This window comes from Aureobasidium melanogenum, assembly GCF_000721775.1.
Source record: "Aureobasidium melanogenum CBS 110374 unplaced genomic scaffold scaffold_4, whole genome shotgun sequence".
NCBI lineage: Eukaryota > Fungi > Ascomycota > Dothideomycetes > Dothideales > Saccotheciaceae > Aureobasidium > Aureobasidium melanogenum.
In genome coordinates, this window is record NW_024470056.1 from 1 (window position 1) to 16,021 (window position 16,021).

The 16,021-nt window shown below is 49.1% G+C and overlaps 7 protein-coding genes across 7 annotated transcripts; 2 read left to right on the forward strand and 5 right to left on the reverse strand.

Moving 5' to 3' along the window:
- Positions 1–1,229: 1,229 nt before the first annotated feature.
- On the reverse strand, positions 1,230–2,924 carry M437DRAFT_43118 (uncharacterized protein; the record flags this gene model as incomplete). The annotated part of the gene is made up of 1 exon (XM_041020687.1): positions 1,230–2,924. The coding sequence occupies one exon, from the start codon at positions 2,922–2,924 to the stop codon at positions 1,230–1,232; it is 1,695 nt and encodes a 564-aa protein (XP_040882027.1).
- A 502-nt stretch (positions 2,925–3,426) lies between these two features.
- Positions 3,427–4,219, reverse strand: M437DRAFT_81986 (uncharacterized protein; the record flags this gene model as incomplete). Its single annotated transcript, XM_041027661.1, has 2 exons — positions 3,427–4,121; positions 4,183–4,219. The coding sequence occupies 2 exons, from the start codon at positions 4,217–4,219 to the stop codon at positions 3,427–3,429; spliced, it is 732 nt and encodes a 243-aa protein (XP_040882028.1).
- Positions 4,220–4,878: 659 nt separating this feature from the next.
- On the reverse strand, positions 4,879–6,995 carry M437DRAFT_42445 (acetyl-CoA synthetase-like protein; the record flags this gene model as incomplete). Its single annotated transcript, XM_041020576.1, has 3 exons — positions 4,879–4,972; positions 5,027–6,752; positions 6,803–6,995. 3 exons carry the CDS (start codon positions 6,993–6,995, stop codon positions 4,879–4,881), a joined length of 2,013 nt encoding a protein of 670 aa, XP_040882029.1.
- Positions 6,996–9,233: 2,238 nt separating this feature from the next.
- Positions 9,234–9,755, reverse strand: M437DRAFT_72963 (DUF336-domain-containing protein; the record flags this gene model as incomplete). The annotated part of the gene is made up of 2 exons (XM_041025947.1): positions 9,234–9,598; positions 9,680–9,755. 2 exons carry the CDS (start codon positions 9,753–9,755, stop codon positions 9,234–9,236), a joined length of 441 nt encoding a protein of 146 aa, XP_040882030.1.
- Positions 9,756–11,293: 1,538 nt separating this feature from the next.
- Positions 11,294–12,000, forward strand: M437DRAFT_81989 (uncharacterized protein; the record flags this gene model as incomplete). Its single annotated transcript, XM_041027662.1, has 2 exons — positions 11,294–11,467; positions 11,506–12,000. 2 exons carry the CDS (start codon positions 11,294–11,296, stop codon positions 11,998–12,000), a joined length of 669 nt encoding a protein of 222 aa, XP_040882031.1.
- A 682-nt stretch (positions 12,001–12,682) lies between these two features.
- M437DRAFT_81990 (Mg-dependent DNase) lies at positions 12,683–13,780 on the forward strand (the record flags this gene model as incomplete). The annotated part of the gene is made up of 2 exons (XM_041027663.1): positions 12,683–12,757; positions 12,863–13,780. The coding sequence occupies 2 exons, from the start codon at positions 12,683–12,685 to the stop codon at positions 13,778–13,780; spliced, it is 993 nt and encodes a 330-aa protein (XP_040882032.1).
- A 78-nt stretch (positions 13,781–13,858) lies between these two features.
- M437DRAFT_42508 (uncharacterized protein) lies at positions 13,859–14,972 on the reverse strand (the record flags this gene model as incomplete). The annotated part of the gene is made up of 3 exons (XM_041020590.1): positions 13,859–13,972; positions 14,021–14,425; positions 14,484–14,972. 3 exons carry the CDS (start codon positions 14,970–14,972, stop codon positions 13,859–13,861), a joined length of 1,008 nt encoding a protein of 335 aa, XP_040882033.1.
- Between the last annotated feature and the right edge of the window lie 1,049 nt (positions 14,973–16,021).

Below are 16,021 nucleotides of genomic sequence, written 5' to 3' on the forward strand. Positions count from 1 at the left end.
CCTAACCCTAACCCTAACCCTAACCCTAACCCTAACCCTAACCCTAACCCTAACCCTAACCCTAACCCTAACCCTAACCCTAACCCTAACCCTAAACCCTAAACCCTAAGCAGGAATGCGCGATCAGACCGAGTTCGAGAACAAGGACTTCCGTTATGTGCTGTGATCGAGCACGCATGGATTTGCTGTAGTATCTGTATTTTCGTGCATCTAGGTGCTCAGCTTCTTTCTGTTGCGCACGCATATCTGAACTGACTATGAATTATTTCATCACACGCAGCTTCATTTTTGAGAAGGCATCTACGTGTCTGTCTAGTCCCAAGCTGAGATCTTGAGGCAGATAAAACTTGGAACAGTCCAACGATCTTTGTCGGATGACCAATAACTCTCTCTTCAGGACCCCAGATGCAACGCGTATGCTCAAGCCATACTAGTCTCGAATGCCACTAGTCCAAATGCTGCAAGAGATACCCGTTCTAACACCCTCGACTTGCGACAGACATTCTGAGTACCGGAAGAGCTGTCTAGGCCCCACAGCCCTTGAGTATTGCGAGATCGCTTGCCAATGCTAAAGTTGAATTGCTAACAATGTCCTTGGTCGTCCAATACGAATCTTTGTTGCTACCGTTGGCAGCATGTGCTATCCACGATGTTGAGGATGATGACGCCTGAGTCTGTGATCTTGTTCGCAACGACCTTGGGCACAATTGTCAACTTCTTCAAGTGTTACTATATCAATAAATGAACGCCACATCGGCTAATCCTTCAAATCAGAAAAGTACTTGAGTCGCGCTACCCCGCTTGCTTGTCACGCCGTTGGGAGTCAATCAGGATTCCTACTCCGAAGAGCAGATCTTTTGCCTAAAGTAGGCAATGGTGGTATCCGAAATCATCAAGGTAGCTGCGTTAATAATTCACGTGGAGGACAATGATAGGTTGATAGTGCGCAGTTTATCAAAGTTCTTTATGACTTCCGAACCTTCTATAATTTCGGTACAAGCAGTGATCGGACCACGATCGCCCTGACTCTTCTAGTGGCAAGTCACGCAGAATCATTGAAGTGATGCTTCGTCCGACCAAGGCCACACCGCCGCTCCATCACTAAGAGACGTTGTCGAAGACAGGTACCTACCAAATTGGATTGTATGCAACACATATGTAAGGACGAGGATGCAGCAGTGACCTCGTTCGTGGACGGCTACGCGAACGTGAAGTTTTGCTTCACGAGCTCAGTCCCCAGTCATCTTCAAACCCTGTTGGACCCGTTGGACGCATCTTCTTGCCTCAGCTATTATGTTCTCTTCTGATGGCAAAGCAACACCAGTAAGGACCTCTTCTTCAAGTGCTTTGTTGAGAGTCCACGGAAGCGAGAGCAATGAGAGATTTCGAAGGTATTGCTGACATATCCAAGCGAGCTGACCATTTTTAAGCGGCAAGCGGGAATTGAGGCTTGCGGGACTGAGGAAGAAGGCGACGAGCTGTGTGAGGTTGCCCATGATTAGCCATACGCCTTGTGCGATAGCACGACTTTTGTGGTGCGACGTTGATTCCAGCCCTTTCATTTCGGCAGGTCGTCCCTTTGTGTCATGCAACTCGGTCATGTCATGGCAAGTAGGGAATCGCCAGGCTGAATCGTCAAAGTCCGCGACTGTGCCAATTTTGGTCCTGTTACCCAAGAAGAATGGCACAGATGCACAGAATTCATCAACAAGCCATCGGATGCGCTTCACAAGAGCATCCTCGATGGTGTGTGATTCTTCAGCATCGAACAGCTGTCGGCCTCGGTATTGACTGATCAGCTGCAGGGATAGTAGAGATATAGAGAGTCTGTAACTACGCCAGATGTTGATGAGTCGAGCAGCGCGAATCGAAGTGTACACATGGCAAGCGCCTTTGAATGTCTGTATCGGCGGGAACACGACCTCATCCTGACACCAGCAGAATGGGCCCCACGCATTCAGAACCAGACCATGCCAATGGACCAGGCATCCGTCAAGGACTTGAATGTCTCTCAGAAGTGTATCAAGAGCAAATGGCTCTGGACAGTTCTCTGATTGAGTCCTGAGTATATTGTCCGCCCTGACTTGGATATCCGCGACTCTTATGCCCAAGGCGTCAATCTGGCTATCAGGCTGCATGCACGTCGCGGTCATGACTGAGCTCCAATAGCACAGCTCGGGGTGAACTTTACGATGCTCACGAATTGCAGCCGCAACTTCCACGTGAAGGATGTACGCCACAAACTGATTGGCAAGGGTCGTCCAGGATTCTGGTGGCCCCAAACCCCTGACTAATGCAAGGGCGCCAAGGTGGTGGACGATGGTGGCTTTGTTGGAGCCGAACAAGGATTCGAAGCTAGAGTGGAACTGAAGGGTCAGTGTCGCCAGAAGAGTGTTGTCGTTCCTTCGGGTATCTGCCCCATTGAGATCTTTTGAGAGTCTCCAGATGGCACCACCAAGAACATTGGCCACCTTCTTCTCTGTTACGCCGTCCATGCGCCATCTTGAGTATATTGATAAAGCAAGTGCAGAGACAGCCATAGATGCAGACGAGTCTCGAGATGTGCTCGAAAAAGCAGGCTTGAAGAGGCCAAAGAGTCCTGGGTTCGGTGCGCCATCTATACTCTGCTCTAACATATAGTGACAAGCGAAGAAATTGATTGCTTGCGTCTCCCGGTCATCTTGTAGTGCCTTGGATGGTGACATTGGCATCCAGAGTCTGCGTTGGGTCTCGAAGTGTTCGTGTCGAGCGGCAACAGCCTGATTCATGTCGACGAATCGAAACTCGGGCGTCCGGATCGATTGTGCCCACTTGCACTGAAGACATGCTCGCATACAACGTGAGCAGACAGGTTTTGTCTCGTCGCATTTTATCTTCCGTCTCTTGCATGTCAAACACGCATTGGAGCGTCCGGCGTTAACCATAGCGAGAGTACCGGGGTCTGTAAACTGTAAACTGCTTGATTCGAGGCGGGCTTGGCCGTTGTACGATCACCAAATGACTGTACCAGGGGACGTCCGTACTGAAATTTCAAACAGGAAGAGGCGGGCAAGCCGGGTGGCGCGAATTGACAAGGTGTGTGAGGATGTACAGTGGATGTACAGTGATAGCTCAAGTAGCTACAAGTCCAGCTGGAAATGTGTCGGCTTTAAGCAAGGGAGATTGGGCTGGGCGGGATGGGAGTACCTCTATCTTTAGGGATCGGTACGCTTTCCCACATCTCACATGCAGACTCCCTGGCGCGAATTAGGCTCGGATACCCGCACATGGTGATCGCGAGAAAGTATACCCGCCCAAAGAAGGACATAAGCTTTAGCAAATTCGGAACTGGTCGTTGGAGGCGTTTGAAAATGCCACATAATAAAATACACTATCACTGGGAAAGAATAACCGCGACGCCAATGTTCTCAACAGCAGACATCAATGCTACCATTTCGGCTCGCAGAAGGAATCAGCCCGCCTCGTGTTTCTACACACGCGTCGAATGTATGTCGAAACAAGCGAGACCATGCCCCGGTCCTTGGGTATCCAATGACCGCCCAGGTGTTCTGCAACTTCCGAGTTTCTACAACTTCGGATGAGTTTCGCGGAATCTTCTGGGGCAATCATATGGTCCAGTTTTGCCAAGATATGCAGGACAGGTGTACTAATTTTAGGCTTGTAGAAGCCACTATAGAAAGCTGGAGAGCCTTTGAAACCAGAATATGCAATCACGAATTTGAGTGGTTGCTGTGGTATGGATGAGAACAAGAAGGGGCTGCCTTGCTTGGCCATGGCAGCACGCCGTTCGGTTGTGTTTTCGAGAATTGCAGCAATCATGACTGCGAGTGCTGCGCCTTGGGAGAATCCGATGATGGCGTCCACGGGTCGTTCGCGGAGTTGGGTAAAGACGCTTGTCAGACTTGCGTCCAACTCAACGTAGCGGTTGTGATCATCAAGGGCTGTCCACCAGGCATGGAGGCGGGTTGGAGTTGTCTCTTCCTGATCATCTGAAAGGTCGACAGGACCGTCAACAAAATCCATTTCGACCCCTGACGGATAGTAGTCCTTGAGTTCGGCCTCGATCGAACTTCGGAGAGTCTTCATCTTCAGACGCATCATCTCGCTATTCTGGCCATATCCTTCTCATATCAGCCTAGAACAACTTTGAGAAACTGAAGTACAAATGAAACCAAGACTCACCATGAAGGACAAGCACGCGAAGTTTCTTAGATGTCATAGTGATGTGTAAAAAAATTGTGATCAGAAAATAGTTTGAGTCGTCGTTCACCTGGAGACAGGAAGGCAATGATCTTATATAGGGCTTCGACAGCCATGAGCTTTCGCATGTGCTGTCATTGTCATATGCACGTAAGTCTCATTCCTCTTAACGACGTAATTCTCGATCCAAACAGCCAGTAATTTGTTTTCCTGCGAGCTGATCACCGAAATCTGTAAGGTAGTACTGCTGCAAAAACGGCTCGAGACTATCGGTCTGTCCAAGAGGAGACGTCTCACTCTTGAGTCATCAGCGCGAAAGCGGCTTCAAGACCACATTCGTCTTTCCGGCAGATCTTCTTAAACTGAAACAAACGTGCGCAAGGCTGAGAACAAGGCCGATGGTCTGGAAGATATAACGACTAACGATCTACAGGAATCGCATCTAGCAACGACTGATCACTCTTCGAACTTGATCTGGCCAGGAGATTGGTGGCAAAAAATCTGCTGGCCGAGTGAGACTAACTGTTTAGTGGTTCAAGACAATATTCATCAATGAAACAAGCTGCAGTACCACTTAAAGCCACACGAAGAGACTGCCGCAAGCACTCTATCTCAACACCTATGTGAAAACATTTGTTATGATCAAGATTAGAACGGGCTAATTCCTTTGTGTTCAGCTCATCGGCCACCACCACCGACATCTTTCTCTGTATACATTCGATCAATGAGGAAGCGGTAGGTTTTAGCTGCGTCATGGCGTTTCAGTTTGAGCCTGGGGTCAATACAATTAGCAATTCGTTCCTGGGATCCCTTCAGGATCACTTACGTTGGGGTCAGAAGTCCATTCTCGATAGTGAAAGGGTCTTCAAGCAGTGCAACAGCCTTCACGCGTTCAAAGCCGTTCATTTTCTTCGACGTCTCGACTTTTCGGATCTCATCCAAGACCGCTGCGAGGACGCGTTCATCAGAGAGTCCTGCGGAAACGTCGTCTCCCACCAGACTATCCTTGCGTGAGGAGAATGGCGTATCTTCACGAAGCGTATTGAACATCTTGGCAAATGACGCCCGCTCGATACCAATGACAGCGACGAGGTACGACTTGTCACTATCACCGTGAACCATGATCTGAGAAACCCATGGGAGCTCTCCGTTCAGGATGTTCTCAATGCGCTCAGGTGAAACGTACTCGCCTTGTGCAAGTTTCAAGATATTCTTGCGTCTATCGACTACTCTCACTCGACCAAGGTTGTCGATCTCGCAGATATCTCCACTGCGGAACCAACCATCTTCTGTGAAGCTCTCGGCAGTCGCGGTGGGATTTTGGTAATACCCAGAGAACAGTGTGCTCGAGCGAATAAGCAGCTCTCCGCGGGGATTCGGCTTGTCGGTGGTCATGTAGCCAAAGTCTTGAGCGTCCTGGAGACAGACCTCAGCAGCAGGCAATACTGCTCCGCAGGTGCCCACAGATTCGTCAGAAGCATCCTGGGCTAATGTTATGGCGTACGTTTCGGTCAGTCCATAGCCTTGCTTGAAAGTATTGCTCATGCTTTCGCGCAGATGACTCTGAAGTGAGGGATCGATGGGAGCAGAGCCACTGATCATCACGCGACAAGAATCAAGTCCCAACCCCTTAGAGATCTGCCCATGTAGAAAAGATAGGGTGTCCTTGTTGGTCAGGTCCATGGATTGTGCCGCCTGTGCCGTCTTTGCTTTGATACCAGCCGCGAATCTAGAGTAGACTCGAGGAACATTGACCATGTTCGTTGGCTGGAGAGCTTTGAGATCATCGACGAGTGCTTGTATGTTACCATGATAGTAGCCAATGCTACTTCCTGCCCATAGACTGGCCCCTTCGACGACACGCTCGAAGATGTGCGCCAATGGTAAGAAAGAGCAGATCCTATCGCCTTCGCGCAGATCCACAATTGATATAGCACACGAAGCAGCTGCTACTGCGGCTTTGTGGGTAAGAACCGCACCTTTCGGCATTCCAGTCGTTCCGGAGGTATAGTTAATCGTGATAATGGTATCTGGGGAAGGGGGCTGGAAAGAGCGAGGATTGCGTCTGCCTACATCCTCCAGATGTTCCAGCGAGAATACTGGCAGTCGTCCTGGTGTGTTATTTGCGTTCGCATCCGAAGTGACTTTGTCCATAGTGACGAGAAACCTGAGAGAAGGGCAGCGTGCGGCAAGAGCTTGGAGCTTTTCCACATGATCTGCAGATGCGCACACAACAGTGAGCGCAGCCTGGTTGATGATGTATTCTGTTGCTTCGAGACCCAAAGTCTCATAGATGGACACCGTAAACAGCGACTGCGACATGCAGCCAAGATCCACTATCTGCCACTCAGGTCGATTGTTGCACCATAGTCCCACGCCCCCCTGTGGCAAGCCACCACAGATGTCTTGATAAGTTTGCAACAAGCCGGCGCCAAAGTTTTTCCGCCTTTCTGCAACCGCGCTGTAGCTGATCCAGGAGTAAGGCCCGTAACTGCCTGTTTCGGCACTGTAAGGTCTGAATCCCAGACAGTTCTGCGTCGCGTATACACTGGCTGTCGAGGTCAGTCAGGATCTATCTGAAAAATACCATCAAGACACTAACCACTTCTTTCGAACATCTCATGGAGGGTCGTTATGTTTGGGTCCAAGGAGGTGAGTAACGCATCTTGGAACTTCCAATTCCTGTAGATGGAGGATCTGCCAGGGATCTGGGAGTTGTTCAAAGCCACACTGAACGGAGAGCCTTTAGGTGGGCCTTCACGAAGCTGATCGAGCAATTCTTTCGTCGTATTCATGTTGTCTTGCTTGGAATTCCGGACGGACTTGTAGTAGCTTTGAGAGAAGTTCTCCCCTACGATGCGGCGCTTTCTTATACAGGATTCAAGTTACCTTCCAAGTGTGAAATCATATATCCAAATAGGAACACTAACATCTAGTGTCGTTGATAACAGCTTCTTTTTGTCAACGTTTGGTCTTAGCTGAAGGATTATTCGACCGTTTCTGAGCACACAATCTCATCTTGCGCCGTTTCCACCACAACGTTCGGATATTCTCGGGTCCGTCAGACGTGCAACCGTGATTTCATGATGTATGGTCAGGCATACACCTCTATACTTATGAACAATTGAATCTATGTTTGATCGTTGTCGTTCGTTAAGTTTGACGCTTGCGACTGTACATCTCAAAAGGTCCGAAAGAATTTCCATGACGCTAGCCGAGACTTCCGGCAGATCCAACCGAGATAAGCAATCAGTGTTTCAAGCATTCAATACAACTTGTCTACAGATCCCGTTAGGCGAACGATCAATGAAGATCAGCACATGAGGAATGTGAGTCCAGACACAGTGTTTCCATATCTTTTCCATGGCATGAACTAGACAATCCAAGCCGCGATTCCGAGGTCATCGCTTTAAGCAAGACGCCATCGAAACTAATGCTGACTCCGAGCTGATGAGGACTTTTCCACAAGATACAGCCGGATGTGCCATGTGTTGTGTCGGCTTTGTCCCGATCTTGACTCATGTCCACGTCTCCGGACAGCCTGGCCATTGGACGACGCTGGTAATCATCACTCTGGTCTACATCATGCTGTCGCTGCCGCTAGCGTTGATCATGGTGGCACGTCGAGTTCGAATACGTGCCTAGGGTTTCGGTCGGCCTTGCGATGGCTCTTCACTGGACCCCTCCAGTCCTTGCCGGAAGAAGTTCGACTTCATAAGATCTATATCTTGCGGGGCGACAGTGCTATGCCTTGCGAACAACCAGCCCTCCAGGGTCTAGATGCGGTTCGCTGATGTGTCGACCATCAACAGACACTGAAGCTCGTGGCTGTGATTCGCGATAACAACAATGGTAGGGTCAATCTCAACGGTCCTGATGCATCGAATCATGATCTGTTAACGGTTCCAGTGTCAGTTTCAACGGTCGATGTGGAGAGCTGGAGAAAACGTTCTTTAGTCTTAATAGAGCCACAGGAATGGGGAAATCTCATAGCTTTATGTATACATATGAGCATTAGGGTTGGAGGTGGTGTGTGGTCTAGAATTACACCAGAAGGATGCTGCGTGGATCATCCTGGGACACGTCCCTGACACCTAGGCAGTTTGTTTGGTTTAGAGTCAATAATAGCCGCTTTTGGACCTTCGCACATCCTGATCGACTTCCCCACAGACAAGCAAGACTAGTTGGTCCTCGGGACGTCATCAATCGTCAGAATTAAGACAACTTCACAAGGCATGATGCGTCAACCACGACAATAGTGTCAGCATCTGCGAAAGTCAGCAGAACCAGCACATAGTTCCAAGCATTCCCAGCACAATCACCAGTACGCCCACTGCAGTCGAGCCCGTTGATACTCACTCTGCGTCCTAGGCCAGTGACAATCTCCTGGTGTCCATGAAAGGCTCAGAAGATGGAAACGGCTATTCAAAGCGGGATTAAGTTGGAAAATTGATAGCTCTTGCGACTGTCGTGTGGACTCTTTACTGTCTTCAGCCACCAGCGCTGTATCTTCCGACAGTCTGCTCCCTTCTGTCCACGTCGACGCCTGGAATGCAATTCAGCCTGTCACTGAGAATGGTTCTAGTACCCAAATGGGCCTTCAGTTTACTCTTGCCAACAGCGACGGCACTCAGGAGTGTTACTATGGAGCATAGACCGATGTGCGAGGGTCACAATCGCCCTCCCTGAAGGCAAGAATTACCGACTCGAATCAGTGAAGGTGCTGCCTCGAGTGAGGAGTCTGAAAAGCGGTTGTAGAGAAGGCCTCTGGTATCAGTGCACAGGAACAGTTGTCGCCCCCTATGCCTTTTCCCCCAATCTAGTACTTGGGAAGTACGGATCCATGCGAAGATGCGTTCCCCCGGATCGTGAAAAATCACCAGGGACTTTTGGTTTGCGTCATTGGCATGGTTAGATCTGACGACACATCTGTTGTAACATTTTCTGCCTGAATCATTTTACAGAGCACCAGAATCTCGTTCGCAGTCGTCATGCTGCTTCTCCGACGTCACTCAAAGTATCAGACACCCATCTTACAAACGAGGGCCCTGCGACCTTTTCACGAGATTCTCGATAGCCTTGAGCCCTGCCTCGACTACTTGAACATCTTGTTCAGCAGTTCCGCTGCTCACACCCATAGCCCCAACCACGACGCCCTCAATTATGATAGGTATGCCGCCAGTCAATGTGCAAAACCTGCCACCGTTAGAGTATTGGATGCCGAATCCCATGCCGCCAGGGAAGAAAGTCTTTGAGTTGTAGTGAGAAGTAGGGACACGATGGCCAGCTGCTGTAAAAGCCTTGTTGATGGCAATATCGATAGATGTGAGCTTCGCGTTTTTCATTCGAGAAAAGTGCAGAAGTTGGAGGGTCGAGTCAACGATCGCTATGTTGACGTCTGAGATTTTGAAAGTGTCAGATCCTGAGACCCATGGTGTGTCTCCCGAGTAATTCGGAGAGAAAGGGGAGAAACAAATACCGACGCCTATTTCTTTAGCCTTTCGTTGCGACGCCGCGGATGCGGTCTCTGCTGCGTGAAGTGTCAAGACAGGCATGTTTTCGGCCGCCATTTTTGAGCCTATGATGTCTCCAAACTTCTTTGCAGCTTTTGAAAATGTTGTTCCTGATATTTTATTGAGTTCAGCTTTGGTGGATTCCCTAAATGGTGGGAGGTTGGATGGTGATATGGTTAGAACGAATAGGCTTTTGCTTTCGGTAACTCAAAATTGGGTTCTCTACGACAAAACGCCGAATAGTTGTCCTTCTGCCTACAGAATGCTGCCTATGTCATTGAGGAAGGAATATCGTCTCAAGCGACAATCCATCGTGGTAAAACTTGGCCGATGAAGCGCTCCTGAGGTTTCTTTGTCACTCAATTCCAATAAAGCAGCACCCACGTACCGTCATTTGAACAAGGCGAGTAATCCTTGGGAAATCTATCTTGGCGCAGTACCTATTCAGCAAGCAAGACTGCAGATTTCAGAGTGACTGGTGGATAGCGGCGGTCGGTCGGGGATCAGGAAAGTTGCGCCGACTCATACGCTGATTAGTGGATGTACAAAGCGACCTCCAAGTGCTCCGCGTTATCGGGTAAGAACACCTTTCCCCTATGACTCCGACTTTCGCTCGACAATCTGCATCTCGCCGGATACAGTCAACGCATGTCTTTATGCTTGGCAGTGGCGGAGCCGAGACTCCTTCCGTGCACGATGAGAGATTATCCTTCCAGAGAGCCTTGGTACAATCAATCACTTGCTGAATGTGAAGAACATGTCTGGATGTCCTCATATGCACCACGGTATATACGTCTCACCTAGCCGAATCCCAGTTTAGGTAGGCCAGGGGAACTTACGCCAAGTTTGTCCAGATTTTGAATCTGCCAAATGGAGGCAGCGCCTGACTCGAGATCGATAACCCAACCAGATCTGTTGAGTCGTACAGATATGGGCTCTAGAAAGCTTGTACCTTGTGAAAACCCTGTGGGATCCTGCTCGAGAGATCCATTGGATGGTCCCTACCCACATCTACATGAAGATTGACATAACTTACATGCACAGAGCATCTTGAGATAACTGAGACCAGGAACCTTTCGAAGCTTGACGATCTCTCCTTAGGCTAAGCCCTTTTTCATGGCCCACAAGAGTCAGGGAGTTTGGAGGACGCGCAATGCATGATCCTCATCCGGTGTCACGAACTCACAGGGTCTCAAAGGTCCGGTCCGAGCGGTCAAAGACGATTATGCACGTGCGAGGCAGGTTAAGACCCTCCAGATGATCATTTCTATACAAAGTATAAGCCACCAAACCTGATCATTGCGAGGAATCACCACTTGGGCAACTCCACTCCATTCTGTTGAACAGCTCTATGTTGATCATCCTTTCGGCAAGCAAGTTCCCAAGGACAACACGACTTTGAGATATTGGACGAACTCTTGCAAGCGTTGAATATGAGTGCTTAGAGAGACCACTGACCAGATATAAAGACGACCAGGATTCCACTCCATCTGCCTTCTCATCATCACCATTATCCCAATCAGCTTCTCGCCCAACCTCTCATCTCATCTCCAACAGTACCATCTACTTCTTCATACATCATGAAGTTCTCTACTGCCATCGCCTTCTCCACCATGGCTCTCAGCGCCATAGCCGCTCCTCCCCCTCAGGAGAACTCTACTGCCGCTGCTGCACCTGGCCTGCTCCAAGACCTTTCGTCTGAGGTCGCTGCACTACTCGCCTCTCTCGGTCTTGGTGGTCTTCACCCCCTGTGGGTTCCATCGTCAGCACAGTCGGAGCCGATGTCAAGAAGCGTGCCCTCCTGGACGATCTTTCTCCAGAGGTCAAGGACCTTTTGAACCGTCTCGGCCTTAGCGGCCTTTCCCCTCCTGTTGGCGACATTGTTGCTACCGCTGGCAAAGATGTCAAGAAGCGCGCTCTTCTTGAGGATCTCTCACCCGAGGTCAAGGATCTACTCAATCGCCTTGGACTCAGCGGTCTGTCCCCTCCCGTTGGCGATATCGTTGCTACCGCTGGTAAGGATGTCAAGAAGCGCTCAGACGCTGGTCTCCTTACCGACCTCTCTTCTGAAGTCAAAGATCTTCTCAACCGTCTCGGTCTGAGCGGCCTCTCTCCCCCTGTTGGTGACATTGTCGCTACAGCTGGTAAAGACGTCAAGAAGCGCTCAGACGCTGGTCTTCTCACTGATGTCTCTCCCGAACTCGCTGCCCTCCTCACATCGCTCGGTCTTGGTGGCCTTGCACCTCCTGTTGGTGCCGTTGTTGACACTGTTGGCCAGGATGTGTGAACCAATTGATTGCTTTGGGAGATACAGGCGGATAGCGGACAATTAGCTTTGACTTCGATTTCGAAGTGATTGGTCCATGAGCTTTATGACAAGACACCTGATTATGTCGAAGAGTGATTCCGCCAGGTTGGTTCCGCCAGATGCGGAACGGGATTGTAATCAGATTTTTCTTCTAGCCGGTGTAACCTTTTTCGATATTCTCCAATGAATTTTCCTGTTTTTCATCATATCTTGATCTGTTCGGCACCTTGTTTCATTTAACTTATCCATTTCAATTGCTCTTGAGTTTTTGATATTGGGGACATGCCTTGATGAGTATAGCGCCATTAGACCATCTCCAGAATCTCACAAATTTCCGTACCTCCATCTTCTGACGCCTTCATATCGTTCGAGGAGCAGTCTTTTGCAATTTCAAAAACTGCTCATGTTGTCCAAAAAAAAGAAAAAAAATAAAATAAAAACAATAAGCAGATGCCGATTGCCGCAGTTCTTGCCGATGCTCGGCCCGAGCTGATTTGTCCTTTGCCGCGACCGGAGCCGCCGTCGCGACGTCGTTCTCTGTCTTGTTCGACCTTTTTGGAACAGCCTTAATAACATTGGCACTCGTGGTGTTGAATTCGAAACTATATCGATACGGATATCCCAAATCCAGAAGTAGCCGCAAAGTTCAAAGATCGCAAACATGGGAGAAAGTCTACTGCAAGGCTTCCCTGAAGCCGCACCTTCCAAGCCATCTGAGGAATTGCAGTATGCAGATGTAAGTAATTCCCCTCCTGACTATCAAACGAGATAGATCCAATATCACTCCACAAACGTACTCGATTATTCTAAGGCTTGTGCTAATACAAAATGTCCAACCCAGGTCGCAGTAACAGCCACAGCGAAAGAATTCGCAGGAATCTACCGCAACAAGCAATATCACCCTCCAGACTTTAGTTCCGTACTCTCGCGCGCCGACTCTTCTGGTGTCCGAAAAGTGATGTTGACAGGAATGTCAAGCTCAGACATCAGTTTCAATGCCGAGATTGCGCGGTCAAAGCCTTCGAATTGTAGTATCACAATTGGAGTACATCCCTATCATGCCAGCGAGCCCTACGCAAATGGCAGCGATGGAAAAGACTATTACGACGCAATGGCAATGCAAATCAATGACTCCAAAGTATCTGAAGCAGGACTGGTGACTGCATATGGAGAATTGGGACTAGATTACGATCACCTCGAGCTAGCAGACAAGGAAACACAATTACGGTGTTTCAAAGACCAACTCAATCTCTTCATAACGCAGAAGTGGGATCTACCGCTGTTCCTACATTGTCGAGCTGCCTCTGATGACTTTACGTCTGTGATGGAAGAGTACATATCTCAACTGCCCAGAGGAGGATTGGTCCACTCCTTCGTAGGCACAACAGCACAAATGCAAAAACTCGTGTCCATGGGTCTAGAGGTCAGCGTCAATGGGTTCAGCTTCAAAGACCGCGAGTCGCTAGAGATGGTTGCGGCGATTCCTCTGGACAAACTACAACTCGAGACCGACGCGCCCTGGGGCATCATTCAACCTAGTTCAGAAATTGCAAAGAGGTATCTGGTCAATGCACCAACGTTGCCAGCAAGTAAAAAGAAGGATAAATTTGTGATGGGCAGTATGGTTAAGGAGAGGAATGAGAGTTGTAGTATGAGTCATGTTGCATTTATCGTTGCTGGATTGAAGGGAATCAGTGTTGAGGAAGTGGCAAAGGCAGCTTGGGAGAACAGCATAAGGATGTTCTGGGAGAGAGTATGAGGAGATGAGAAAAAGAAAGCTATCATCAAGTCATTGCGCGAGAATGGATATAGTCAGCAAACGCGTTGCGACCAAGCCTTAGATTGACGTCTGGACTGTGCAGCCATCCTCCTTCTGGCAGACAGCGGTACGGCCAAGGTTCTTGGTGAGAGGTCCAGTAGGTCCGCTCTGGTAGTGACACAAGTCATCGATCTGATCGTGGTCAGCGCGTTCTTCCTCCTGATGTGAGGAGTGACTTACTCCAAGAGCACAGCTTTGTCTCTTGTCACTATCAGGATATTGCTCATCTCCCCACATACCACTCCAGTAGAGCCAGTCAACTGTCTCAGTAGCCTGCTCCGTACCACCGATATCAGCACCGCCAGCATTGGTGACAGTGTTGCTGGAGGGATCGTAGTAGTAGCCGCGGTAGTTCTGGGAAACATCCCAGTAGAAACCGGCGTCAGTGGTGTCAGTGACGATATTGCCAACGATTGGGTAAATTTTTTGAGTGCCTGCAGTAGCATAGTTTGCATGGCTACCAGCGGCAGAGTACACGACTGGACGAACGCCGACTTTCTGGACGGCAGCGTAGGTGTAGGCGCTGCCGTTGCTGTGAGCCGAGTAGTAGACATTCTGAGGAACGCCTGCAGTGGAAAAGCGGATCTGTACAGACGTGTTAGACTCTGTGTCAGGCAGTGGTCCCCACTGAATTGTCACTGACCATGCTGTGCTCCCAATCTCCAACATGGTTGTCGACTCTGCTTCCCAAGACAAGACTTCCATGATTATAGCTGTAGAAGTAGAAATAGAAAACGTCAACGAAACCTTCCTTCTCAACAGCAATAATAGTAGCAGGGGCAGCACTGTAACCCTTGGCATTAGGCTTGCCATATGTGCTTGTCAGCCAAGCAGGGTTGGTCTCGACGTTGTCATAGCTTGTCAAGTAAGTGGACGAGTTGAATGTATCCAATGTCTTGAGCGAGACAGAGGTGGACACATTCTTGTAGTTGTACTCGACGGACATGTGTTTGACGTGAGTTGCAACATCCGAGGGGAACCATGATTCACCACTCTGAAGGTACGTGTAAGGTGCGTAGGTCAAAGCATAAGCTGGGAGTGCAGCACGCTTGAGAAGATCACCTGTTGGTGCTGCGAGAGCAGGCACAACAGAAAGCAAAGCGAGGGCGGTAAAAATGAAAGACGAAAGCATGGTTGTCGTATTGCTTAGAACGAGTGATGTGTATGAAGGGGAATGTAAAATCTGCAAACATGATAGCCATCTCTGTTTCTGACTTTATATTTTTTTGATGTCGGCTAAATTGATACTCGGGCATAGACATACAAATTGTGATTGAGAGATCATTATTATTGCCACATGCAAAAGAAAGACCTAGGGCTTAGGGATCAAGCGCGTGTTTCTTATAAGACTAAGTACTGGAGTAGCGAGGAAATGGCTTTTCCCGAAGAGGAAAGAACGAAATATCGACCTCGATAGTCAGGCACGACTCGAAGCAATTGGCTAGGAGAATTTGTGCAGCTTGCGGTGAGCAGTCGATGATCTACATTGCAGGGATCACAAAGCAAGCTTTTCGACACAACGCATCGCGTGGCATTGATAATGATTTCCCCGTGCGGCACTCATTTCTGGTGTAGTTACTTTTCGAGGGTGTCCAGCTTTTATGCAACAAGTACGTCCTGCGTTCCAAAAGGGTCTTATGTACGACGAGAGGCAATTGAAACGACTCACGTCGTGGTCATCTGGTTAAAAGCAGACATAATCAAAAGGGCACGGTCTTGGTTTTGAAACCGCGAAGCCACGGCTTTGAATGTGGCCAAAAGTCGTAGTTGTTGCCTAGGGTTATGCTGAACATCGTTTGTTTACTCCAACCTCACGGCCTCGCCGTCATTAGAGCGCTGTACACGCCATGGGATCTGAAGGTTTTCTGTAACAATATCATGGCAACTGATCAAGGGCGACCGCGTCCTGATTACACACCGCATGACAACAAGATAGGAAAGGAAGAGACAACAATGCTTTACGAGTCTCGCTCAAGACGTTAATGAGAAAGAGGACAACAGCATTTTCGAAGCAGCGTCACATATGCAGCGAGCTTGGATCATCGCAATCAAGTCTTTGCTCCGCCATGATCCACGAAGGGCGTTCAGGGCGATTGAAGGTGTGCTCACCTCGGAGGTCATTCCATCAAGACACACTCTACGACGGATACTCGTTTGCATTTTAAATAGCTTGATCGACTC